The sequence below is a fragment of the Antechinus flavipes genome, chromosome 5 (assembly GCF_016432865.1).
Source record: "Antechinus flavipes isolate AdamAnt ecotype Samford, QLD, Australia chromosome 5, AdamAnt_v2, whole genome shotgun sequence".
NCBI classification, from domain to species: Eukaryota; Metazoa; Chordata; class Mammalia; order Dasyuromorphia; family Dasyuridae; genus Antechinus; species Antechinus flavipes.
The window spans coordinates 163,976,115-163,990,137 of record NC_067402.1 but is presented as its reverse complement, the minus strand read 5'-3'; the positions used below and the strand labels follow the sequence as shown (position 1 = coordinate 163,990,137).

The following is a 14,023-nucleotide window of genomic DNA, read 5'->3' as shown; positions in this document are numbered from 1 at the left end:
TCCACCTTTCTACTGGTCTTGATTGTTCTGTGTTAATTATCTATATGTGACTTATTCCCTTACTAGGTGTCAAATTCCAAAAGATCAAGGGCTACATCTTATCTCAATGTTTTATCTCTCCCAGCAACAGTAAATTCATAATAAATACATATTGAACTCAACTGGGATACAACCAAGGTTAGAGGGATTCAAATTGTCCTTGCCACCCACAGGGAAGGGAATAAGCATTTACACTTTGCCTCATATGTGCCAGGTATGGTGCTAATCAAGCACTTTATAAATATTATTGGTGCTAACCAAGCACTTTATAAATATTATTGGTGCTAACCGAGCACTTTGTAAATATTATCTCATTTGAGTTTCCTGACAACTCTGCAAGGTAAGTGTTTTTATTATCCCCGTTTTACAGCTAGGGAAATTCTGGCAAATAAAGGTTACTAGTGACTTTCCCAGGATCACATAGCTAGGAAGTCTCAGAGGTTATATGAATCAGTCCTTCTGATTCCAGGCTGAGCATTCTATGTATTACTCAGCCAACTGCCTGCCTACTTGCAGGCTGCACAAGTGTTAAGTAAGATCATGTGTGCCCTTTCTTCTCCCTCACCTGAATTACCTGAATGGTAATTGTAGCCTTTATATAATTCATTTACACTTGAGAAAATTGAGGCTGAGAGAAATGAAATTATTTGCCCAGAGTCCTGTGGTGAGTAGGTGATTGTCTGAGACACGACTCCAAAACTCAGGTTTTTTCTAGACACATAGACCAGAACTCCATCACTGTGCCACCTAGTTATCCATGAAGACCAAGGTCCCATGGCATCCAATGTAAACACATCACACCTGGGCAGTCTGGAGTATAGTTAAAAATGGGGGGACTGTGAGTATTATTAACATATTGTCCCCTTTGCCATTTCTGAGATCCAGTTCAGATTCATTACAAAATAAATAGGGAAGGTAAGAATCACTTGGTCTTCCCTCTTCCCTTTCTTTAGACTTTTAGTTTAGGATTCAAAAATTGCTCATTTTTAATTCCCAACACCCTTTGATAGGAATTCTACACATGTCTTAAATGTCTAAAAGGAAACTGCCCATTATGTTCCCCCAGCTGTCTTCCTGAAGTCATGCTTATTTCTGGAAAGCCAAGCAGGACCTAATGGAAAGTACACAATCTTGGACAGAACTGAGTACTAGTATCGGGGAAGAAAAATACCAAGACTTGGAGCTGTTACATCCTCTGCTTTACTAAGCAAATTTCAGACTATGGAAGCTTGTGCTGTTGGAGCTAAGTACCAGGAACTAGGAGGAAGATCCAAGACAGGTGATACAGAAATATGGGAGGTGCGATTTTGACATCCATGGAATATACAAACCTTTTTGGTGTTATAATAAATTTTTGTTACAATGAATGAATCAAAATTCCTAGGTGTGGGAATGCTGTCTACACACAGATGGACAGCTTGGACAATGTTTTAAGGGGTAAATTGAGAAAATAAGTAACTTGCTTGTAGTTCTAGCTTACAAGTGCAGGAGATGGAATATGATGGAAAATCTGGTTTTCCTGATTTTAGCTAATAAGCCAGCAGAGTCCAAACTTGGGTAATATAATGAGATCCATAATGCAGAACACAATTCAACCAATGCCTGGTCTCACTGTGCAACTCATTCAGAACAAAACAAAAAGAAGCAGAATGGGTTTTTGTTCACCAGTCATTAATCCAGAGCACAGAGGGAGCCCTCAGAGTGCAGGAAAAGTCCCATAGAAGTGCGGTGGCCATCAAGGGATGGAGTGAATTTTCCCAGTAAATCAGTAACCACACGGTTGCTGTTGTGGGATCCCAGGTAGAAGGTAGATTATAACTGTCCTTAAGTCCTAAAGCAGGTTCAGAATGGAGAAAGCTGGGAGCTTAAACAAGGAAGGAACTATCAAACTGGGAGAATGCTGAGGGATTGTGGTTCTGTGAGAGACAAATTCTCCAACTGGGATGGAAGGGAGAGTAGGACAGGACCCATCTTCCCACTCTATCTTTCTACCCTCCAATTCCTCTTGGAGGAATTCAATTCTGGAGACCAATATATTATGCCATACTGTCTCCCTTTAGCAACAAGACAATGAGTATTTTGCAAAGACTACATTTCCTGGCTTGATACCTTTCTAGAGTATCATTATAATAATCATAATAATAACAATGACTGGTATTTATGTAAAACGCATTTGATTCTCACTACAATCCAGTGAGTTATTATTACTTTCATTTTACAGATAAGGAAACTGAAACTGAGAAAATGGAATAACATGTTCAGGTCAAACCTTTAGTGTTTTAGATAAGATTTGAATTCAAGTCTTCCTATTTTTTGGAGCAGCCCTCTATCTACTGCACCAGCTGGCTGCCTGTGCAGCAAGCTAGCAGGCTATCTAACATAGCCATGCTGTATAGAAACCTTCTTTATAATGAGATTTTACCTGGAATAACCTTTATGTTTAACTATGTCATCACACTCACAGGCATCCTTAAGACAACCTTCCCCACAGCCACTTGTGTAGGGATAATGCAGTTACTACTGGCTGCCCACTATGTACCGTTAGGCAGAGCAGGAGTGCTGACTTGGAGAGAAAGGGAATATGGGAAAAGATGGCTTGTGAGCTGATGCTAAAAAGATGATGCCACAGATCTATGTCTATGAAGCAGACACAGACATTAGTTTACCCCTGCCTTGCCCCACCTCTTTGCACATACCCCTGCAGACAAGGACACATGTGAGTGAATAAGGGAAGAGATGGGCTATGAACAGGATCTGGCCTCCTTCCCAGCATTGACTCTCCCTCGACAGCCATGTTTTAGGTACCATGAGATGTATAAAACAAGTAATACTATTTCAATAACATGCATGTGTTTTAGTAATCAATATTTATTTTGTAATAAAAATAATGCAGGAATAGCCTAGCACATGATTTAAGGTGTAACATTTCACCATCACCCTCTGTATATTTTTCCTTTTTTATTGTGTATTCAATCAAGTTTACACTAGTAAACTACATCAAAAGAACAAAAAATTCTATGACCTCTCTTAATCCTTATAATTCTACAAATGTACTTTTCCCATAGTTGTTAGCAACATTTACACATAATTTGCATTCTCCTTTTCTCTCCCACTTTTCATTATATGTTGGCCCCACATAATGCCACTGGGACCAATTGTTACTGATAAATGGTAGCACTTCCTTTAGGACTATTCTCCCAACCACCACTCATAGTGGCAGTTTGGATCCATGGAGGGCTGTGGACTACTTCTCCCCTTAAGGTTTTATATCTGGGTAACCCTAAGGGGCCAGGCTTTCTATAACTGTTGCTTATATTTGTATCAATTAATCAGTATCAATTAGCCATCTAACTTCTCCCCAATATCCATCAAACAGCTGATATCAAAGTATTCTTTTACAAAAGGGTATTTACTGAGAAGGGATAGCGAGAACAGTGGAAACAAAACAATCCCCAAACCGCGAGATAACACTCTCCTCTGATCTATGCACAAGTTCCCTGGGAAGAATGAACTAAAATTTAAAAACAGTTTAGAGAACACATGGTGCCAAGGAGTACCTCTCAACTCCTGCCCCGGGGGTCCTGTGCGCTCTTCTAGGAGTCCCCACCGAGGTTTCTTTGGGGTGAGGGCTCACCAATGGACAAGTCACTCCCTTGCGTAGCTGGAATAGCTTCTATTATGACTCAATGTCTTGGCTTAAAGGTCAATCCACTTCTGGGCTAGGTCAAGCAGGGCATTTGGCTGCTTCAAGGCTCCTCGCTGGACTCATCTAGTGCTGCTATTGGCCTCTGGTTGTCTCGTTATCGACGCTGATTGCTGAGGGGACCTTTTGTAGCTCTTCCAGCCTCGTGAAGCTCTTGTAACCTGGTCCATTCTGTTTTTGGATAATCATTCACCTAAGATCAGGAAGGAAGAAACACAATAGAAAGGGAAGCGCCAAGCTGTCAGGGACAATGATGACAAGCTCTGCTGTCCTACTCCTACCTGAAGCTCATAGCAATCCTTTTCACTTGAACACTGGGAAGGAAAGGAGGAAGGGAGGAAAGGAGGGGGAAGGAAGGAGGCAAGAAGGGAGGGGGAAGGAAGGAAGGTAGGGAGGAAGGAAGAAGGGAGGGAGGAAGGAAGAAGGGAGAGAGGGAGAGAAAGAGGGATGAAAGGAGGAAAGGAGAGAAGAAAGGAAGGAAGGAAGGAAAGAAAGGAAAAGGAAGGAGGGAGGGAGGGATGGAAGGAAGGAAGGAAGGAAGAGAGGGAGGAAGAAAGGAGGGAGGAAAAGATGAAGGAAGGAGGGAGGGAGGGAGGGAGGGAAGGAAGGAAGAGAGAGAGGGAGGGAAGGAAGAGGGAAGGAAAGATGAAGGAAGGAAGAAAGGAAGGAGAGAGGGAGGAAAGGAGATTATTTAAAACTTTATTAAGCACATGCAGTTCTAGTTTGGCCTCTACTGAGTTAATCCTTACAACTCAGCCAACCCAAAGACTTTTCCTTATATAGCATTAGCTATATCAATCACTGATGGCTGAAAACTGACTTCAGAAGTTTTGTAACTTGATGTGGCAGTAGGCAAAGAATATTGTACATGTGCTGTATATTACACATAGTAAATATTAATCTAATCTAAGGACTGGGACATCACTCATTACACTTTTTCTTCCCCTTGTATCCCCCCTCCACCAAAATTATTTTTATTAAATCATTCTGCAGCACTTCTTAAACTCATTGTCCATATCCCCAACCCAGAATAGTTCTAGGAGGTCCTAGAAAAACTTAAGCATTTTCTTTTGATTGCTTCCCCTACTGCTACATATGAACAAAAGATTTCAAAATAGTCAATTTGAAAATAGATCTTATATAGTACCTCACGTACAGATGAAAATTATAATTTTCCCCCCACACACACATATAGATTAATGCAGAATTAATCAAAAAACATTTTGTAATGTTTGTCAGAGGTTACAGTGTTAGAAATCAAAGAATCCTAAAGAGAAAAGTAGTCATCTGTCTTCTGGAACTGAATTTTAAAGCAAGAATTGGGGAAGTAGTTTGGGTGAGATGCTGCATGTGGAAGGTTCAACTTGGGTCCTTTGTATTTGTGAGGAGAAATTGCATATCTGGAACTTTCATTAATATACACCCTAGCTTCCAGAATACTAGAGAAAATAAGCATTTTTGTTCTTTAAAAAAAAGTTGTAGTACTGCTTTGTAGTATTTTAGTTCATTTGGTGATGTTTTCTTACAAGTCAGACCAGTTTCTTTGTGTTAACATTTGCTTTTTTGAATGTTCACATACTAATAATATCTATTCAAGATCACTCAACTATTTAGTTGCACATAGTTCATAAATGTTCTTTTCTGCCAGTTTTCAAGCCAGCAAAGGTTGTTTCCTTTCTGTGAGATCCTTATGGATTGCCAGCTCATAGGATAAGGGGGAGGATTGTCTCACTATCTTTATGCTTTAAGTTTGAAGCTACTTGTGACAAGTATGTATAGAGGGGAGAGTGATCTTCCCTTTGGGGATGTTTTATATACTCATCCTCAAACTACAGCCTGCGGGCCAGATGTGGCAGCTAAGGATTATTATCCCCCTCACCCAGGACTATGAAGTTTATTTATTTAAAGGCCCACAAAACAAAGTTTTTGTTTTTTACTATAGTCCGGCCCTCCAACAGTCTGAGGGACAGTGAATTGGCCCCCTATTTAAAAAATTTGAGGACCCCTGTAATGTGACTTCTATATCTTCTCAATTAATTCCCTTTTATAAAAGTTCATTAACATTAATCAATTGATAACTATTGGAGGAGTACATTGGATGGAGACTCATGAATGATAACACTACAAATTGCAAACCTTCAGAGTTATCTATAGGTCCTTAGGAAAGGCGTATCTACTTGTCCTCTGGAGAAAGGGATTGGAAGAATAAGCCCAGAAGAGTTACTATAACAGCATTATGAAAGCCTCCTGTAATGTTCCTCCAAAATTCACTAAATTGAAATCATCCAATTTAAATTCTTATAGCACTGATCTTATGAAACAAATTGTCTTTGATTACATTGTTTTGTCTAATTGTCTATCTGAACAATTTAATGACATTACACTAGGGTTTGTCTTTACTTCAATAATGTCCAAGAATTTTTATTATAAACTTCTTAAGAATAAGATATTCAACTAGGTGTTAGATAATGAAATAGAAGTTCCACTCTTGATTTTATAGATTAAACAGTTAAGATAGGGAATGTAAACAAATAAATGTGATACTAGACGAAATATAATAAGGGCAAAGAGAGATAAAGATTAAAGTGTTCTAAGAGAATTTGCATAGGGAAAAATTATTTTCTAGTGAGGAATTTGGGGAAGAGTTAACATCTGAACTGGTACAGGGGGAAAAGTCTTACGTTTAGAGGATGTGGATTCAAATTCCACCTTGGACACAAATTTCCTTTGTTACTTTAGACAAGTCACTTAAACCATGGTTTTCTTGCTGATGTGTTATGTTGGACTAGATGGTCTATGAGGTCTGCTCTAGCTCTAGTTATTATTTATTATTATATCTTTCTGAATGCTTCACTCTCTTAAGGCAATCTAACATCAAATTAGCCTTTTTTTTTTTTGGCTGTCATCACAATAAATTGTTGATTCATATTGAGTTTATGGTCTGCTAAAATGCCTAGAAAATTTTCAAGTAAATTACTATCTACCCAAGCCTGTTTCATCATGTGCCTATAAAGTTTATTGGGTTGAAAGGATGAAACTTTCTATTTAATGATTTTAAATTTAAACTTATTATATTTGACCCTATATCCTAATTTAGTGAGATCTTTTTGAATCCTGACTTAGTGATGAAATATGTTAATTCTCACTTTTAGTTTTGCATTACCTACATATTTGATAAAGATGCCATCTAAAACTTTATCCAAGTTAATGATCCACATAAAAGCATTTTTATCATTCAGTTGTTTCAGTCATGTCCAATTCTTCAAGACCCCATTTGGTAAAGATACTAGAGTGATTTGCCATTTCTTTCCCCAGCTTATTTCACAGATGAAGAAACTGAGACAAACTGAGCTATAAATAGCTGCCTCTGAAGACTGTGAGATTTTATGATCAGAGATAGAGAACTACAAGAGATAGCAAGAGCTACTTAGGCCAACCTACTCAATCAAAGAAACTGAGACACAGAAAGATTACTTAGTTTTGAAGGTATCATCACCTTCTGTGCCTGGCACATAGTAGGTGCTCTGCTTTTGTTATTTAGTCTTTTCAGTCATATCCAACTCCTCATGACCCCATTTGGGCTTTTTTAAAGGAAAGATACCCGAGGGGTTTGCAGTTTCCTTTCCCAGCTCATTTTACAGATGAGGAACTGAGGCAAACAGAGTTGGGTGATATGCCCATTATCACACAGCTAGTAAGTTTCTGAGGCAGGTTTGAACTCAAGATGAGTCTTTCTGACTCCAGGGTTGGCACTCTATTCATTGTACCACCGAGTCACCCCAGCCGCTATGTAAATTTGAGGAATTGTTATTTGCACTGTATATATCTTATACAGACCTAATTATTTTCATGTCACCTACTCGATTAGAATGTGAGCATCGGAGGGCAAGGACTATGTTTTCACCTTCTTCCCTCTCTCCATCCCTTAGCATGCTGTCCAGCTTCTTATAAAAGCTTAATACATGCTTGTTGACTGACGGGCCTATCTAAGATCACACAGGTTAAAGCTGGGAGAGGTGTTCTCTGAACTCAGGTCCTCTGACTCAAAACGGCAGTGAGGTAGCACAGTGAACAGAGCCCCGGCCGGGGAGTCAGGGAGACTTTAGGCAAAGCTGACTTCAGACACAGGCTAGATGTGTTACGGAGGCATTTTACCCTGCCTCAGTTTTCTCATTTGTTAAATGAGCTGGAGAAGAAAACAGCAAACCACCGCAGGCTCTTCGCCAAGAACTCCAAGTGGGGTGAAACACAACTGAAACAACTCAGCAACCTCTGACTGGAGTCAGTGCTCTCTATATTTTTTATCACAAGCCTAATAAACAACAAAAACCAAAATCATTTCCACATACAAAGAAGTCACCTTTACCAGCGTAGCTCACTGACACCTCTGTCTATAGCACTAATATCAGAGACTTAACTCGGGGTTACAAAATTAATGCATCGCTATGCATCTTTCTAGTAATATTCCTAGTTCTGAAGCTCTATTCCTTTAACTATATGTCTTCTGTATCTGCACATATACATATGCATGTAAGTGGGCACATTCACATCCATGAACATATTTGCATATGTGTAATGGACACAGGTGTAATATAGCTTCTAGGGGAGACAGCAGTGATTTTGAGGTCCCCTGATTTTAGGGGGGCTTCTGTTCTAACAACAAATAGATAATCCTAAAATTTCTGGTTCTGGAGTCTGCCTCAGGAAATTCCCTCACCTAATCTAAGCTGTCTGATTCTGAATAGAGCACTCCTCAGAGAGCTTCTGGCCTCAGGATAGTCCCAGGACCAAACTCCGGAGACAAGACTCTTTTGGTCAATGAGAACCAAATTCCTGAGCTGACCACTCCTGGCCCTTACCCTGAGTCACAGAATTAGCAGGTCAATGACAGAAAGCTGGATGAAGGTGTCTCCTCTCTTAGAACTCTGCTAATCTCTTCTGGAGCTTAGCCCACTTGCAATACCATTACAATTACAATAAAATATAATTTTAAAAATTGGATTCAAGCCTTCAAATTCTTTTGAGACACACTGGTCTAGGACCCCAAACTTTTGGGGTCCCATTCCCAACCTCGACACATATATACACACACATTTAAAATATATATACATATACATATCTATATCTTTTAGCAGTGAGATAATAGCTTGCTCCTTCTGTTTGGCTCTTAGATTCCAACCTAACTTTCCAGGGCTTATTGCACAATCTCCTTAATTTTCTCTGCATTCCAGATATATTGGCCTGCTTCTGCTTGATGTTCCCCATAAATTATGTTTCCATCTGCATGTTTTTGTATGAACTATCCTCTTTGCTGAGGATGTGCTCCCTTCTCCCTTCTCCCCCAGGGAATCCCTAACTTCCTTCAAAAGTCAACTCTAGTGTCACTTCCTATAGAAAGCCTATCTTGTAAGGATCTAAATTAAATTTATAAGAACAATAGCCATTCCCCAAGAGATAAAAGGTCAAAATATGAACAGGCAGTTTTCAAAGGAAAAAATAAATCCAAATCATCAACAAAAAATATGAAAATGATCTCAAACAGCTATTAACTTGAGCAGGGGTTCTCAACAGATAGTACCTGGGTATCCCTAGAGGTTCTCAAGGTCCTGTCAAGGAATTCTTGAAAACTATTTTGCAGAAATAATAAGATGTTGTAATTTCTAAGATGGCATATATTGATAAATGTAACTGAAAAAAATACAACTCTTTTGGGAATGCTCAGGAATTTTAAGAATATAAAGGGGTCCTGAAACCAAAAGATTTGAGAACCAATGAATCAGAGAAATGAAAAGTAAAGAAACTCTATAGTTTTACCTCACACCAGATTGGCAAAGATAAAAAAGTAAAATTTCAAATGTTGGAAGGGCTATGGGAAAACAGGCACACTAATGCAATAGTGGTAGAAATATGGAATTGGTCTAACCATTTTGGATTGCAATTTGGAATTATGCCCTCAAAGTTACTAAACTGCACATATCCTTTAACTCAATAATAACACTATTAGGTGTTTATATAGTAAATAGATCAAAGAGAGGAAAAGGATCTATGTGGACAAAATAATTATAGCATCTTGTTAATTTTTAAAAAATTAAATTAAATTAAAAAGAAAGTCAATACTGTTCTCCTTAGTTATTACAGCTCTGTGGTGGTTCCAGAAGAAATTCATCCATCACAGAAGAGATTATAGAGATGGAAGGATGGTTACCAGTCCACAATCTATTAGACTAATAAGGGAAAGGGGCGAGGAAGAGGGGTATAAGCATTTATGCAGTATACCTACCATGTTCTAGGTTCTGGGCTAAGTGCTTTACATGTATTATTTCATAGGCAGGACAAGTCTATGATTTATATCATCCCTTTTCCAACAGTTTCCAGTTAAAGTATAAACTTTACTGGAGTCAAGGAGGGAAACTGGGGTGACTTCTGCCCCAAACAGCTTGGCAACTCAAAAAAATAAGGTATGAACACATGTATATAAACATCATATTTCCTCCTTAAGAGCTACACACAGGTGAAAATGTGATGCCTACATAGAGGAATAGATGTATATGTGGATAGAGATAATATACTTTTTATGTATACGTCTTCCTGGCCAAATGTCTAAAATGCAGAAGATCAATGGAAAATTGAATTCACACTTTTTCATCTCTTCTTCCATTTCTGCTTGGGATTCCCAAAGCTTTTCTCAGAACTGGGCTTTCCCTCCTGCCTCAGAGTGACACCTCCCAGATTAGGAAGTACCTGCCCTAAACAGTGGCAGGAAAGGCTTCTAGCCCAACCCTGACAAGATTGTCCACAGTCCTCCTCTTGGCAGCCCTGGAGACCCAGGAGGAAGTAGCTATTTTAGGTTTATGGCATGGTGGGAATATTTCAAAATTCAGATTTTTCATTGAATCCTGTGTACTCTCCTTGTGTTTTACCTTTGAAGTACAAAAAGAACTGAGAGACATTATCTAAGGTGGAAAATTGCAATCCAAAATGGTTACAGTAAAGCCCATGTGAGGTGACTGACTGGGTACTCTGTGTCCAAAAGCTAAAATCTGCCTTGTTAGAGAGTCATAACAACTTAAACTAACACTAGGGGAAGCTAGGTAGCACAGTGGATAGTGTTAGACTTGGGAGTGAGGCAAATCTGAATTCCAATTCTCTCTGACACTAGCTATGCAACTCTGGGCAAGTCATTTGATCTCTCTGTGCCTTAGTTTTCTCACCTGTGAAATGAGGACAATAATAATAGTACCCGATTCACAGGACAGTTGCATGTTTCATAAATGTTCAAGTAATATATAAATGGGGCTATTAGGCCTATATATACATACATACACACATATATATATATATATAAAATACAGTTATATTAAACTATAGTCCCTGCACAATTTGGCACTGGTCTATCTTTCCAATTTTATTTCCTGCTACTTTTTTAGAGGAACCATCTGATCTAGTCACACTGACCCACTCTACTGTTCCTATACTTTGTGCTATTTCATCTTTTACTAGAATGACTTTCCTAACTGCCTCTTTACCTAAATAAATATAGCTCTGGACTTATATATTTCCTCATCAGTGTTTTTAAAGGTACCCCCTAAGGGTTGGAATGTCTCTTCTTTAATATTATTGGCTTGAACCCTCATTCCAGATATTCTTCTCTCTTTTAGCCACCAGTGACTAAATAGCACTTCAATTCCATTCAATCAAATAATAGCAATTAACTTTTACAAAAGAGATAATAACCTCAGAGATATAGTAAGAACAAAAGTACTAAGATGTCTTCCCAAAACATTGAGGGAATGCTCTATTTTCAAAACTCTCACAAAACTACATAGTATCTGTGCATCTATCTAGGTAGCCTATGGTCTAATCATGAATTGGACCCTCATGGATTGAGTATAAACCATGAGGACCCTCATGAATTTGGGGAATTTTCAGTGACATATTCCTATCTGTTTCCATCACCCCTTATCTCCTCCCCACTAGTCAGAAAACTGGGAATTTTTAAAACTAAATCTATTCAATTGTATATTGAGTAAGTAGGCCCACACAAACAAAAGCACTGAAATGGTCAGTCATTCATTTGGGACAATATGAATACCAGAGGAGTTCTCAAAAAAGCTTCTTCAAAGAAGTCAACAAGTTAATCCAGAACCATTTGTTAAATTCTTAACTAGATACCAAGCCTGTGCTATATACTTGGGATACAAAGAAATACAAAAGAACAATCCCTGCTCTCAGGCACCCACCATCACACTGTCCTGCACAAAATAGAATCTCAACAAATGCTCATTTTTTGATATTACAATTCAGGAACTGCCCCATTCCAAAAATCTATTATTATATTTTAAATTAAATAAACCACCCAACCTGGTGTGTGACATAAATAAACAGAAAAAAAATTAATTTTTTATAGGCTTGATAGGTCTTCCTTTGGTGCATCAAAGGAATTTCATGAAGACCCCTCACCCTCAAAACTCAAGACTAGAATTTCTAATGTACTTATATGACGTAAATCACAGTTAACAATGCAGCAACCACTGCCTCAGGCATATTGTTTTTATTAGAATATAAGCTCCTTGCTGTGAACTGATCTAACCATTCTAGAGAACAATTTGGAACTATCTCTTTTAGGTCTATGTTCCTAAGACATCCCCCCCCAAAACAGGGAAAGGATTTATTTGTATAAAAATATTTACAGCAGCTCTTTTTGTGATGGCTAAGAACTGGAAATCGAAGGGCGCTCATCTTTTGGAAAATGGCTAAACAAGCTGTGGTATATGATTGTAATGGAATAGTAATGTACTATTAGAAATGACAAGCAGGCTAAGTGAAATGAGCAGAGAACTTTTTATACAATAACAATAAAATTAAGTGATGATAACTGTGATGGACTTAGCTCTCAACAATGTGGCGATTCAAGACAATTCCAATGGACTTGGTGTTGAGGTTGAGAAGGGGGGACCCCAAAAATCCCAGACCGGCATCATGAGGTATCTCAAAGGAATTTGCAAGCTTAAATCTATCTCCTAGTCAAGGGGCAAAGTTTATTAAAAACGATGTGCTGCCATTACTGAGCTTGAATTCTAAGAGAATCCAATAAAGAAACAGAACCAAGGAGAGTCATTTTATCCAGCTTCTACTATAAATATGCTAATTCTATAGCTCAAGGTAGGAAGAAGTGGCCTCCTAAAAGAGTGGTTCTCCTTGATCAGATTTTTACCAACAAGATTGAGGAATGGTCTTATTCACTACTGTCTCAGGAGTCTGATCTATGGGAGTTTCCTGAGGCCAGAGGCTATCTGGCTAACGATGGGCAGAATCAGATAGATTGGGTATGATCAGTTTCTTAAGGCAGATTCCAAAGCCGGAGGACCCAGGACCACTGACCCATGAGAATAGAAGCCAAGGTTAGGGGACCTCAAAATCACATTACATCATTTTGATGGAAAATGCAACCAGAAAGATAATTATGGAGATTGGATGTGGATCAAGGCATAGTATTTTCACCTTTTGCTTGTTTTCTTTCTCGTGTTTTTTTTCCCCCCCTTTTGGTCTGATTTTTCTTGTACAACATGACAAATTCAGAAAAATGTTTGAAAGGAACACACATATTTAACCTATAGTAGATTGCTTGCTGTCTTGGGGTAGCGGGGACAAAAGGGAAAAGGCGGGGGGGATTGAAACAAAAAGTCTTATAAAAATGAATGTTGAAAACTTAAAAAAAAAAAAAAAAGGAAGAAATGACAAGCAGAAAGATTTCAGAAAAACATGAAAAATCTTACATGAACTGATGCAAACTGAAATGAACAGAACTGTGTATAGACACAGTATGGCAATATTGTATAATAAAGAACTGTGAATGATTTCGCTATTTTCAACAATACAATGATCCAATACAATCCCAAAGAACTAATATGAAAGGTACTATCTCCCTCCAGACAAAGAATTGATATTGTTTAAATTCAGACTAAAGCATATCTTTTTTTTTAACTTTCTTTCATTCTTTTTCTTTTATTCAAGTCTGTTTGCACAAAATAACTAATATGAAAATGTTTCACATGATTGCATGTGTATAATCTATATCTGATTGCTTATGGTCTCAGGAAGGAAGGATAGAATTTGGAACTCAAAACTTTCCTAAAAATGTTAAAAATGTTTTAATATGCGATGGGGGAATTAAATAAATTAAAGATAAAAAAAAGAATACAAATTTCTTAAGGTCAAAGACTCTCTATTTTTGTATTTGTATGTTCAACACTTTAGCAAAGTGCTAGACAAACAGTAAGT

The 14,023-nt window shown here is 38.1% G+C and overlaps 1 protein-coding gene across 1 annotated transcript in view; it reads right to left on the bottom strand.

The window, feature by feature from the left end:
- Positions 1-2,887: 2,887 nt before the first annotated feature.
- The window catches only part of UPF2 (UPF2 regulator of nonsense mediated mRNA decay), a 187,820-nt gene continuing 176,684 nt past the window's right edge, over positions 2,888-14,023 (bottom strand). Inside the window, exon 22 of the mRNA XM_051961295.1 lies at positions 2,888-3,935. Within this exon, the coding sequence (XP_051817255.1) occupies positions 3,932-3,935 (4 nt within the window). The 3' untranslated portion in view covers positions 2,888-3,931. The remainder of the gene's footprint in view (positions 3,936-14,023) is intronic.